Consider the following 14290-nt stretch of genomic DNA (forward strand, 5'->3'; position numbering starts at 1 on the left):
GTGACTGTGAAGAATAAGTTGGTTAACATTTGGGTTACATAAGCAGCAGAGTGGGTTGATGGCAGAACGTGTTGCTGATGAAAGGCTCTCAATCTGATTCAGCATGAAAACACTCCATCTGTCTGTTCTCTCTGTGTTTTTCTTTTTTCTTTCCTCCCTCCACTTCTCGTTAATCATACAACTTCAATGATATCAGACTCTCATCATTAGCCCGGCGTCCGTTATGTGAATTGTTTAAATATGTGTGTTATTTATGTGTGTTATTACTTAAGGTGTGGTGAGAGTTGCTCCTATGGTGCACATGCTGTCGCATTTGATCTTCAGCAATATACTTTGTGCCTATACATGACACAAACACACACACACACACACACACACACACACAAACACACACACACACATACTTCTGAGCTCGTTCTCTCTTATCTCGGCGGGTGAATGCGTGTGTTTGTGCCAAAGCGGTCAGATACATGACGGATGGTATACGTATTCTTTTTACCAGTTTAAGGCCAAAGGCGGCAGCACACACACACACACACACACACACACACACACACACACACACACACACACACACACACACACACACACATCCATCACTCACAATCCATGTGCAGGGGGACATCTAGCATGACAGCTTTGTCACTGATGGAGAGGCAAATAGAAAAGCAAACAAAATGCGACCACAGGAACATCAGATGATTGGTTAGTTCATAATAAGCGATACATGACAAGACAGAATATTATTATGACGGAGTATTGTGCAGCCGCCAAGTGGTAAAGCGGTATAATCCGATAATCCAATAACAAAGCCATTATCTAATGGAATGATAACAACGAGGTTAAAGCAGCCATTTGCTTGTGATTGGATTTTTCAATATTTATAATAATACATGTCTTTTTATTCATTTGCATAACACCTTAAAGGCTACTCAAAGGCCTTTTACTTGGTAATAAAAGCAGTAACAGAAACAGTGGAGGCAATAACAGTATAAAAGCAAAACAACTATAATGGAAGGCAAAGATATATATATATATATATATATATATATATATATATATATATATATATATATATATATATATATATGTGTGTTTTTTTTTAATGCAGTTAGGTTGAGGTTATGGATGTGTGTGGCAGCGTTGGTATTCACTTTGGTGTCAATACTCACCTTTCACTCTGTTTTGGTCTCCACCAACTCCGAAAGGAAGTTCTTCAGCTCTTTAGCTGACAAATGCTCAAACTATGTCCACTAGCTAGTCGCTAACTTTGTTTGTCTGAGGTAATGTGCAGCTAGGAGCAAAAACCATGACCCCATTCATATTAAATGCATTTATTAATGTACAAACACATCTTGGAACTACCTCTGTATTTCAAATTCACATCAATCCACTAACAGACAAACAAAATAAATTGCTGTAAAAAGTCAGCCCTCTATGTGGACTCATCCATGGGGCCACTACGATGCCGAAAACCCTTTGCAGAATACCCAAAGACATTTGTCTTGCTGCTCCCCTCATAAGTTATTCTGCAAACATTATTCATCATGTAAATGTCTTCCCTGAAACTCTCCCATGCCCCAAGTCAAGCATGAAAACGGAGAAGACTCCATCAAAAGGTGCCAATTTCATTTATCTTTTCTCAGTCTATCTATCATGATTTACACAGAGAGAGAGAAAAAAAAATGACTGGCTGCAAGAAGACAGATGGATGGACTGACTGAGATGGACAGAAGATGGACAGACAGGCGGATAGCTGGAGACAGAGAAGTGGACTGATAGCTGTGGATGGGACAGGTTAAACGCTGGACACTGTTCTACATTCCCGAGCTGCCTTGCATACTTTTTCCTATCACAGCTCTTTCTGGGTGGCATTATGTCCAGCGTGTGTGTGTGTGTGTGTGTGTGTGTGTGTGTGTGTGTGTGTGTGTGTGCCGCCGCCGCCGCCTTTGGCCTTAAGCTGGTAAAAAGTGTACGTATACCATCCGTCATGTATCTGACCGCTTTGGCACAAACACACGCATTCACCCTCCGAGATAAGAGAGGACGAGCTCAGAAGCTACACGGCCAAAGGACTGAGTGTGTGTGTATGTGTATTTGTGGACTGCTTATATGTTGTCGGTACAGAATGATGCACAATGAATCTCATTACATTATTCCGCGAGTTTGTCCTTGCCAGGCTCCCCTATATCAAGATGCATTGTATCCTGGTGTATCCCCCCCCCCTCGCATGTTTTTAGTTTAGGAGAGTCTCTTCACGCAAACTCCCTCCGAGGTCGGGCCTCCTCCGTCCCCACTCCTGCTTCTCGTTTCTGAGCCCCCCTCCGGTCGCCCTTCCCCTGTATCATCGGCACTGGCACGGGCTCTGACGAAAAGCAGCGCACGACTCCCCGTTCGTTTCCATCGTTTTGTTTGATTCACTCCATTTGTCCTCGGCTGCTTCTCCATTTCCAGATGACGGGAGATGGGTCAGTTTTCACTGAGCGCGCCGAACGTCATCTGGCTCTCATCAGGAGCATCAAGTGTTTTTGCATGGGCCATTTTTCAACAGACATAATTCATCATCTGCTTTTCGGTTTGCTTATGCAACACTGTCTGATGAGAAATTACCCTAATATTTTTGTAATGGCACTCTGAGGATTTTATAGCACGTCTGAGACACGCAAACCAAAATGTGACCATGCATGTCCCACAGGGACCATACTATTGTATATTCTTCGTCACATACAGCCTGATAATCAGAATGAATTGCCATTTGGCTGTCACTTCATTATTCAGACTGATATCGGGGGGAAAATAAGCGATTTTTCAGTTTTTATAAGGAATAGATACCTATGATAGAGAGAGACCTGCTCTCAACTGGGAAGATGGAATCAGGGACTTGTTTGATTTTTCATTGAAAATATACCTTAATTAGCTAAATAGTTGCTGATTTATTTCCTGTTGAATCACTTATTAATTAACTAGTCCTAAAATACCACTGTTCGACTCAGGTTCCGTAACCAGTGACGCATTATTAAAGCATGGGTGGAGTTAGCACGTGTTATCTAACCAGCCAACATCTGCTGATTCCACCATGCTTTTTTGCTACACTGTTTATGGAACCTGAGCCGGAAATAAAAACGTGGCTTTCCTGCGCTGGGACAAGGAGTGTGTGGGTGAGGCATTACATTTTTGCTCATTTTACTCTGGCCCTCTGCACTTCTCAACGTTAGCGCCCCGCTCATTTGAGTTGTTCCTGTAACAAAAAAAACATACAAATGGCCGCCAATCGGAAATGGGGATGTCTGTGTGTGTGTGTGTGTGTGTGTGTGTGTGTGTGTGTGTGTGTGTGTGTGTGTGTGTGTGTATGTGTGTGTGTGTGTGTGTGTGTATACACGCCAAAGAGCGAGAGTACGTCTGCTTTGGAAAATAAGGCTCGTACTAGGACACTTCGAACGCACACTCTCACTTCGAGAGTTTCTTGCACTTCAGGTGACCTACGTGCTCGCACGCTGACGCACACTTGCACACACTTGCACACACACTTGCACACACACTCACCTGCTCGTGCGCCGCCGCCCGTGTGGACGAATTCCTTCGTCCACACGGCCTTGCAAGCTGCACATGTGCTCAGCATCTGCTCCACACACACACACGCACGCACGCATGCATGCACACACACACACACACACACACACACACACACACACACTTAAGGAGAAAGAGAGAGCGAGTGGGAGATGAGATGACCGAAAAAAAAAGAAGAAAAAAAAGGTTTTCTCAAGCATTCCGCAGTCGCTCTCCCCTGGAAGCGCTGTCCTTATAACCTCCTTCTAACCTCCCGTCGCAGCCTGAACGGGCCTCTAAAGAGCTGCTAGAGAGGCTGTTAAGAGTGTGTGTGCTCGCCCGTCTAAAGGTTACAAGGCGGACTGATCTGATGCTGCTCTTTTAAGTACCGGCGGATGCCACATTCTCCCCTTGAATAACGAGTGACTCATCCGCTTTTGACGTCTCTAAGCGGATGCACACACGCTTTGCTCCCTTTGAAAAGTTTGATTGTGCGAGGGAGCACGCAAATACGTCTGTCAGGCAAACAAAACCTTGCGTGTTTGCTGCGCTCCACACACACACACACACACACACACACACACAGGCACACACACACACAAATACACACACGCAATGTCTGTGTGAGGTGTTTTTCTGACTTTTTCTGCCCCGTTTGCTGCAGTTGGAATGGAAGCTCATTGTTTGCCAGAACACATGCTCATTGTATCTCTAACAGCAGGAATGTAAAAAAAAATAAAACAGGATTCAGAACATTATAGGATTAATTACCAGTTGCACAGTGAGAAATAGGGTGTGTGTGGGGGGGGGGGGATGTAATACATGGAACACATAATTGGCTCCATGATATCAGACTTATTCTTCTGTGTTTTTATTCCCAGATGATGAAGCAGGGCCGTGCAGTGTGAGCCGTGCTAGCAATTAAAGCATGTGGTTTGTTATTGCCGTACTTACTCATCCCTCCCTCTCTCTCTCTCTCTCTCTCTCTCTCTCTATCTCCCCCCCACCCCTTCCACCTGTTTCAGGATGCTGGAGTACTCACTCAACCTGCAGAACGTCAGTTTTTCAGCAGTGCGGACGGTTCGCGTGCTCAGACCTCTGAGAGCCATCAACCGAGTGCCAAGTGAGTGCAGAACCTAAACTAAAGATTGCCTCATTTGATGTCTTTCTGAGAGTTCGAAGAGGGACGACGATACCACTCTTGTGTTCGTGTGTTAAATATGAAGCTGGAGCCAGCTGTCGCTCCCCTCCCCTGTTTCCAGCCTTTATGCTAAGCTAATGGCTAATGGCTCTAGCTTCATATTTACATTTCCACCATGAAACTTTGTATCAATCTTCTCATTTTGCTCTATGCGGGAGAAAGAAATTACTAAAACTTCAAAGTAAACCTTTCGGTAAGATCCGTATATACCTTTAGACCTTCAATTCAATCTGATTCTAATCTAATCTAGTTTCAATCTAAAACACACAATCTCACGACCGAGTTATTTCTTCATCGACGCCAAAAGGGCTCCACTCTGTTTATCTGTCCCCTAAAACTTTAGGGAAGCTAAGCAGTCACGCGTAGCTGTGTTTGAGATTTCAGTTTGTGCATGCCTCAAATCCATTTTTTTACAAGTGTTTGTAACAAAGTCATGTCAGATGATCAGTGTCTGCACACTTTATTCCCAGATTAGGAAGAAATTTGCCTCAGTTTATTAATCAAGCGGATCTTTTGATCTGGCCAAACCAGCACAAAGACAGCGACTTCTGCCAAAGATCTGCTGAACTCAAGCGGTAATAACAAATAAAACTGATTTGGAACTTTAATACTTGGCACTTATCTGACATTTAATAAAATGACACAAATAAATATATACTCGTGATTAATCCGTGATTAATCCGTGATTAATCCGTGATAAATCAGGCCTGGTAGCAGAGACTACAGGTATAAATTGTCCTTCCGCTCCTTGGACGCGGTGCTTTGCCGTAAGTGGCGATTGCGCAGGTGGAATGGATTCCTACGCGTAGGTGTAATGTAGGTCAGACACAAGCCGATCCACACTTAGTATGTCGTTTGCTGTATCTGTGTTCTGGCTTTCTCCTGCCAGTCAGCGTTTCATACGAGTTTATATGCAATTTTCCAACTCGCCAAATCGTATTAAAGGACTGCAGTTATATTGCAACACACACACACGGACGCACAAATCCCTAAATTGCTTGCGCCGACTGTTGTCCTCCCCCCTTCCATTTCTCTCACACACACTTAATATCCAAACACACCCACCCACCCTGCCACCGCCCCCCAAAAAGGTTCCATATTCCACTCTCCTTCCATCAGTCTACATTAGAGTTTAATCAGCGCAAATTTCCAGTGCACGCATTAAACATTTATTGTTTAAATAAATCACAAGCATTTTCATACCCGCCCAGCAGTCCACTCTGTGGAATCAGCCTCACCTTGATTCTGCACCCCCCCTCCGATGCTTTCTTTTAAGCACAGACCTTAATTGTGTGATTAGCTCCCTCGATTTGCTCGGAGGAAATTGCAAGGCAAAGTGAGCCATGATCCCAGGATGTGTGTAGAGTACATGCAGGTGTTCAACCCCCCCAACCCCCCGTGTAGGCACACGAATGGGACATCAACCTTCCATCCCTCTACCAATGACACTCCCAAACCCTCTTCTGCAATCACCTTGCGTCAATCAAAGTCGTCGTAGGGTGCCGGTGCTGCTCATTAGACTAAGAACACACACACACACACCACACACACACACGCTCATTAGGCATCTAACCATTCCTCATCCTAATCAGAGGACTAATGTGTGGATGATTTGGTCTGGTTCTGGCCCTGTGGGGAAACTGTCATTGGGTTAGAGTGGTGGTGGAGGTGTTGTGGTGTGGTGGTAGTAGTGGTTTGCATCCCTTCACCAGCCTAATCAAGTTCAGCGGAGGAGCTTGCAGCATTCGCCGTGCCTCTGGGTGAGGGCGGTTTATTGTGGAGCTCGGAGTATTTTCCGAAACACACTTTGCCAAATTTGAATACACGGACGCTCAAGTCCTCGGATGCGGATAGTTAATTTCCCTCCATGTTAGACTGGATTCATGACACCGGCTGTGGTGTGTTTGTACCTGTTCCATTATTAAGCAGTTGTCGGGCTGGTGCTGTGGGAAACAAGGCAAAAAAAAAAAAAAGGAAAACGGTTTGCCCTTTCAGAGTTCTCTGAGCGTGAAGAATTTGACACGCCTAATTGGCGCGACGGCGTTACAGAAGAGGCACCGAATAACGGGGTGAAAGAGATGTTGCAACGTAAAATGTGACAAGCACCACAGAGTCACAGTTATATATCGGCGCGGCGGCAGGGAGTCCTACTTGTAAAGTGCAGTTGCCCTTCGGCAGACTGACACACACACACACACACACACACACACACACACACACACACACACACACACACACACACACACACACACACACACACACACAGAGAGGAATAGATCCTGTCTATTCCCACATAGTTCATCTCTGCTCTTAAAGGAAGGGGTTCAAATCTTTCCAAACCTTTCTTTGAAACACATGTCCACATTGTCGCACTCCCTGTGTGAGTGGCACTGAAAAGGCATCACTTCACAGTCAGCATGGACAGAAGGAATTCAAATCGATACATTTACGGTACGCAGGGGCGTGTGAGAATTGTTTTAAGAAGGAACTTAAAACAAAAAAAAGTGAAGCTGTTGTGTAATCCTGTTGCAAAAAATAACAAGACTAAAAGCATAGCGGCAGGCTAACTTTTTAACTATGGCTCAGTGGGGTCGTCCTTTGACCAAAGGATCGGCGGTCTGCTCATCCATGTCAATGTATCCTTGGGCAATACACTTATCCCTGATTTGACCTAGCAGGCTGTTTCTACGGTGTATGAATGGTTAGCTATAGTCCTGATAGGCAGGTGGCACCTTGCATGGTAGCCGCTCCCATCAGTGTGTGAATGATGAAGTAGTGTTGAAGCGCTTGGAGTGGTCGGAAGACGCTGTAGAGTCCATTTGGCTGGCATCTAACCTCTAGCTATGCATTGACTCGGTGCTCAACGACTGGACCCTACGGAGCTGTTTCTGGTGTTTGTGGTGCTAAGTGAGTGATCAATGAAATCATATGTCAGGCTTTAGCGGTGACCGCATGTTTCAGCACGAGTGCTCATGGTTTAAGGTGATTAGTGAGCGTGCGAGGCTCAGGTGCTGGGCAGCTGAACGCTGCACCGGTCAACAGAGATCCACTTGGCACGCAAACAGCAATTACCGCAACTCACTAAGTGTCCGATCTATGTGATAACAACAGCCGCTGCGATGCAAGCATGAATGTATTTCACAGGCCACTCGCCAAGCGTGCAAACAAGCTGTCATCAGCATGGATGGATTAACTGTCCAGAGAGGATCATCCTGCGGTGAGGGAGCTGTCCATTTTAAACATCATAAATCCCACAATGGGAGACATCGTGTGTATTAATCTCCCGTCTTGGTGAGGACAAGAGGAATGTGTTGTCATCGGGTATGGTGGAGATGTAGCATTTAATCGTTGAGTGGAGGAGTAGTCCGGTAAATCACCCGACAGTCCAAATACGAGTCGCGTATTGCTGCCAGGCCGATGATGCATAGCCGAAGACTCAGACCGAGCCGCGGACACTCACCCTAGCTCATGTCAGTATGCATTTACGCACCGGCGATCCAAACTTTACACCTCCAGGATCTTAAGTCGACCTTAAGCCCAGAATGAGAGCCACGTGAAGCTGGATCAAAGGATGTTTGAACGATTCGGTGCTCACATCCGTCGGCCTCGCTGTCTAGCCCCGCACTGCTCTCTCCGCAGTCTCTCTGCCTGTATTGGAACTGAAGGCTGGAGCTCATCTTAACATCTTAAAACACACACACACACACGCACACACACACACACACACGCACGCACACACACACACACACACACACACACACACACACACACGCTCCCTCAAACTTGTATTAACGAACACATCGTTCCTGGCCTGGTGTCCACGTTCTGGCCTCTGGCATTGATTGATTTGTCGAACATGGCACTCCTGGCAGTGTAGGTGACGGATACATTTCGCAGGCTCCATCCACCGACTACCGTCAAAGCCAAAAACTCTCCGGCTGTGTCTCTGTGCCACCCGATCGCCTATTCCCCTCACGTCCAGTTCCGGCCCACGGGGACTTGTTCCGGGCCTGTCATCGCCTGCTTCAAGGCAGATATGATCATTTGTATATTATAATTATAATATTTAGAATTTATTGTCGGCAAATGCCACTTTTCTAACCTTTGCATTCAGCAAATAGAAGTGGGGAGCTGCTTTACAGTAGTGGGATTCAGTTCCAGGCCTTCAAGGCACTTAAACCTAGAATACTGATTGAAGAATGCTGAAATTAAATTTTTCAGTTCTCTGTTCATAGGATTAAAGGTGTCCTTGTTATACACGGAGAAAGAACATTACTATTTTTATCCTAAGGCTAAAGTGCCACATTTATTTCTCCATCCAGCAGACACCATTTTCCCCCTCAAATCAAACATATTTTTGGAATAGGGTGACTGCGGCTCTGCCAAAGCATCTGGTTTGGTGGCCATGCCAGCCAGCTGCAGTCATTATTTCCCTGCTGGCTTTGGTTCATGTATTTCCCCTACCTGGTTATCAACAATTCCTTAATGCCAAGACCAGTTGGAGTTCAACAGGAACCAACTATTTTACACATGCTGTTTAGTATAGTAGTTTTAGTATAGTAGACGCGGGGACCTAATGATGTCGTCAAACATCAGATATCTCGACTTTGGTTTCAGAGACTTCCCATCAGAAAGCTCGCCCCACAAACACAGCAGTGACAAACAAATATGGAACAGGCCATGGAGACCTAGAGACATTTCCGGACAGGAAGGGTCTAATAAAAAACATACTCTTTGCGCTTGAAGTTAGAATATCTCAATATCTCTGCTTGATCTGTTGTTGATTTTTATTTAATCCAATCTGTCTTTCATGGGCAGCATGAAACTGAGAACTGAACCCAGACTGTATCCTAATTCTTCATGACCCAAACTGACGGAACCTGCCAAAGTTTGAGATCCAAATCTCAAACTTATAACAAAGTTATATAATTTGTTGGTATTTTAACTAACACTGCTGCTTACCTGGAAAATACAACCCATTGGCTTCAATGCCTTTACTGTACTTCCTCCCACCGGACATGACAAATTACATTGAGGAAATGCGACAAAATGACCCAAACCCAGCCCGGAGCCCGATACTACGACTACCAACCATTTGAAGAAGGAGAAAACACTGCTTCAGAGTGGAGGGCCTGATGAGTCTTAATAATATTTCCGATGCCCTCGGTAAGCCACGTCTGAGCGAGGCAGTGTTGATTGATAAGCCGGAGGCAGCAGTCAATAGGTGATTATCACAGGACATAAACCCTTAAACACACGCACACTTTAACACACCCAGACACGTCTCCGTCTTAACGAGACTGGGACCAGAATAGCCTTTGCACGCTTCTTTATTGGCGAGCCACCGTGCGTGCCCTTACCCCCAACGCCTTATCAAACGGGCACGAGCACAGGCACATTTTTCCCACTCGTGCATGTACACAGACCTCCAACGCATGCACATGCGTGCTGTTATTTTTTCACATCGGCAACACAAGAGCGTTTCATCCTGTTCTGCACGCTTTGTTAGATCCGGTGTTTGAGCGGCGTGCGGTTCGTACACACCGCCTCGCATTTCCACCCAGATGAGCCCTCAAGGCAACAACAACACAACATCACCGACCTCCCAGCTCCCCCGCAGGCTCGTGCCCTCCTCCTCCTTACTGTAATTAAAGAGCTGGCAAGAGCGTTCTAGCTTCTGTTCTTCTGAAGGTCTACAAGGTGCCCTTTAACTTTTGCTCTTGTCTCGCGATGTGAGGTCGAGAGGGAGAGCTCAGAGGAGTCAGGGAACAGGTTTATTCTGGGGGCTCCTTGTTTCTGAGCGGAGCTGAGGATATAAGTGACTGATAAGGTTAGAAGGACTTCAGAGGAGGAAGCGGTCCTCCAGAAGCAAGGAATGCCAAAGCATAATCCTTGCTCCTCGCTGTCAAACTGTTCGGTGCCGAAGACAAAAGATCTTGTTAGTCGGATGGCCTTTGGCATGCAAGTGATATTTTGATGCATAAAAAGAGAGAAGATGCCCATTTTACTTGTATTTTCGTTCCAAATTATTTTTTAGCTCAGGTTTTTTTGAGTAGCTTCAGATTCTTAAAGCTTGAAATTCAAGTTCTTTGATCACTCGGAGTCGTGCCACGGCACGGTATTCCCAAATAGCCTGTCAGGTACGCAACCATCTCCCCAACATAGCTGTGAATTGTCAAAGAGATTAAGCGGTTGTAAGAGCTGCTTTTGAGCATCTCGATGCACAAAGGTGCAAGGTACAAACGATCATTTACATTTGAGTGAGTGATTTAGTCCAAGTGGGATGTTGCGGAAACACAAATGTGGGATCCTTTTAGGAAAGCACACATAGAACAAATTATTTATCTGTCCCAACAAACAAGAAGATCAGTATTCACTGAACATGCATGTGCATGTCTTTACATGATGTCTTTACATGGTGTCTTTACACAATGTCTTTACACAATGTCTTTACACAAAGTAACTCCACTCCCATAGACATTTTGAAGCAAAGTCACAATGTGTCCCCAGTCTTTAAAATGGACTGCGCGACGTTCGTAGGAAAATGCATGAAAAATTTAAAAAATGACTTTTTGGGCGAAAAATAAAGCTACTTGGACTTGAGTTGGGGGACCAAAGTAGAACCAAGACGAAAACCATCCCAGACAATAAGGTAAAGATACTGTAGCAACCAGTATACATCAGGGCATGGAGAAAAGTATTTTATTTGAAATATTTATATAATTAATGAGTTTTACTGTGCAAATCAGTAGGTAATGTAAAAATTGATTAGTTATGTCACACGTGATTGGAAGTAAAGTTGGAAATGGTTTGTCCGTAATGTATGAAATGGGTTTACCCTTAAGAATACCATTATATATTTCTAAGGGTGTGTTGGTCTTGCAAACATGCTCAGGTGTGGTGGGAGAAATTGTCAGATCCAAATTCCATTTGCAGAAATGAGCCCCATGATCGGCGAGATCATAAACTGTAATCTTTGTACAAATTGGTGCACACAAAAACAACTCACTCCGGCACATAAAACCAGCAGCTACACAGAGTTCAGATGTCCTCTCTCTCCCCATTACTTTTCATTTCTCTGCATGTGCTCCCTTATTCGTGGGTCTCATGGCTCGCTCATGCAAAGGCACGTTGCCACTCTTCGGGGACGTCTCGCCGGTTACCAATCCGCTCGGAGCAAATGAGAAGAGACGGAGGTGTACTCGACTCAGAAAGCCCATTAGTTCACAGTGCACAGATTACAAAGATGGCTGGGCCCGAGCTGGACCTGCACAGGTGAGCAGAGGAAGCAGACCTAATCTGCCCGCAAACAGATGGCTCCCCATATCACACAAGGCCACGTTGGAACGGAGCGGCCGCCCCACAGCGAGGTTGGAGAGGGCGCACGGGCGGAGGAGTGGATGATTGTTATCGGATATGAAATGTCGATCGCGTGGAATGAGCGCACCATTCAGGTTCGGGAGAGGATTGCTTCTCTTATCTGGGGGGATGATCACAGGCGCTCCATGTGATATTCATGTCGGCCTGCACCGCCGGATGAAGAGCCGTCCTCGGATGTGGCTCTCGTCCAGTTTGTAGTACATGGTTTAATGCCTGGATTTATATCACCATTGAAATAATATCAGTCTTTAAAAGGCTTACTTTTGCCACAAATACTTGCAGCCCTTATACTCTTTGCTTCCCTCACTGCCATCGCTCGCATTATAAAAAATCGAGAGCTGACCTGGTTCCTCACTTATAATAGCCATATGTAAAATCGAAATAAAAGAGGAGGTTGCTTTTCTCATCACCAAATGTTCTATCGAAGGGAATAGAAGGAGGAGGAGAATGCATTCAACACTCTCGTCGGCTTAGAAGATAAAGGCAGTGCTGAAAAATACTGACCAATAAACATAACTTTATTTGCATGTAAAAAAAAAATCACCATTTTGTTTTTAATAACAGCGTGATTTCATTCCCTCACCTAACTGCTCCTTTAGGTTTAATGCATTGTCCCTCACATTCAAGACAAATTGTATTTGTTTCTGTTTTAACATATTGTGACAGGGACATTGTTCGCACTAGAGATTCAGAGGGTCGCCGACCTCCTCTGCCTGACAAACGAGAGAATATGTCGATGAAAGCGCAGCGTTGTCCTCCATGGATGCAGCTGTCAGATGCGGCTTGCAGTTTAAGTATTAAAACCCTCGTATCTCCACTCTGGATCGTGGGCGCATGGAGCCAGTTAGCGCGCCTCGGGCCCGTTGCGGACACTAATCCCGGCTGCTGCCACTTGCTCGGGCGCACGGCTAAGCAGCATCCTAACAGCTCAGCACATTACGCTGTGAGGGCAATCACTTGAAAGAGCTGCTGCTTTCTGTGTGTGTGTGTGTGTGTGTATGTGTGTGTGTGTGTGTGTGTGTGTGTGTGTGTGTGTGTGTGTGCATGCGCTGCTCGTTAACAAGATAGAGCGCAAGGAAGCGTGACGGCACCTGAATGCATCTCTTTTCCTGTGAGTTTGGGGGCAATTAGGTTGAACAAATGTCCCACAAAGAGCAAATGGCAACAAATGGCCACAGGCAATGACTCATAACTTCCTCCACTGGTTTTGCTTCTCTTGAATCGTGGCAGGATGTTTCCCCTGGTAAACGGCGGCATTATGAGATATATTGTCTTCATGAACTCTCATCTCACTCTGATCGTATACGCTGTTCGTTATGCTGGTAATTGAGTATCCTGTGCATATTGTTGCAGCTACTTTTGAATTGAAATAACTTGAGAACAGCGCTGGGTGTCTTTCAAGAGTTTCTGTGCTCCCTCTGCTGCCGCCGTTTCGTATCCAGATCTTTCCGGCGGTGCTTTGAAAGACAACGACCCAAACACTTGCCGTATCCCGCAGCCACTCCTCGCTGTCACTCACTCCTTCTGTAGTAGTATAGCTTTGCTCCTCGCCTCCCGGCTGTCTCCTCCTCTTTTGTTCCCCGCATCTCTGCGAATCTGCAAAATCCTCCTCATGTTTTTCACATCCATCTGTCAACGCCAAAAGTCTCCGTCTCGGTGTGTACTCGTGAGGAATCAGAATGTACAAATACAAAAAGTTCCTCATGTAGTTTGGTGTGCCGTTCCCAGATGGCACAGTTTATTTGAAAGGTGTTGGAACCCTCTCCGTCTCTCTCGTTCCTTTCTGCCTCCCTCTCTGTTCGGCTCTCTAACTGTCTCCGGAGTCCTTCCCTCGGCCTCTTGTGTTTTCCTTGGTGGCTGTCAGCCAGGCAGAGGAGCAAAGGGACTGTCCTGGCCTCTCTAATTATCCATAAAACCCCTGATCAGAAGCAATGATCCATGTTATTGAGGCCTAACTCGCAGGATTACGGCTGGGAGGGTAGCCTGCTGGGACAGAGAGAGAGAGACGCAACACGGATGAATGGCTATATATATCGACGGATGGATATATAATGAATAGATATAAAGATGGATAGATGGATCTATACATTTAGAATGAGTGTATATATATATATATATATATATATATATATATAACGAATAGATGGATGGATGGATGCA

General features: G+C 45.4%; 1 protein-coding gene across 1 annotated transcript in view; it reads left to right on the forward strand.

Moving 5' to 3' along the window:
* cacna1g (calcium channel, voltage-dependent, T type, alpha 1G subunit) overlaps window positions 1–14290 on the forward strand; it is a gene marked incomplete at its 5' end in the record, with an annotated part of 203919 nt that overhangs the window by 92363 nt on the left and 97266 nt on the right. Inside the window, one exon of the mRNA XM_079214082.1 lies at window positions 4575–4672. Coding sequence (XP_079070208.1) covers window positions 4575–4672 — 98 coding nt within the window. The remainder of the gene's footprint in view (window positions 1–4574; window positions 4673–14290) is intronic.

This window comes from Taurulus bubalis, assembly GCF_910589615.1.
Source record: "Taurulus bubalis genome assembly, chromosome: 2".
Classification (NCBI taxonomy): domain Eukaryota; kingdom Metazoa; phylum Chordata; class Actinopteri; order Perciformes; family Cottidae; genus Taurulus; species Taurulus bubalis.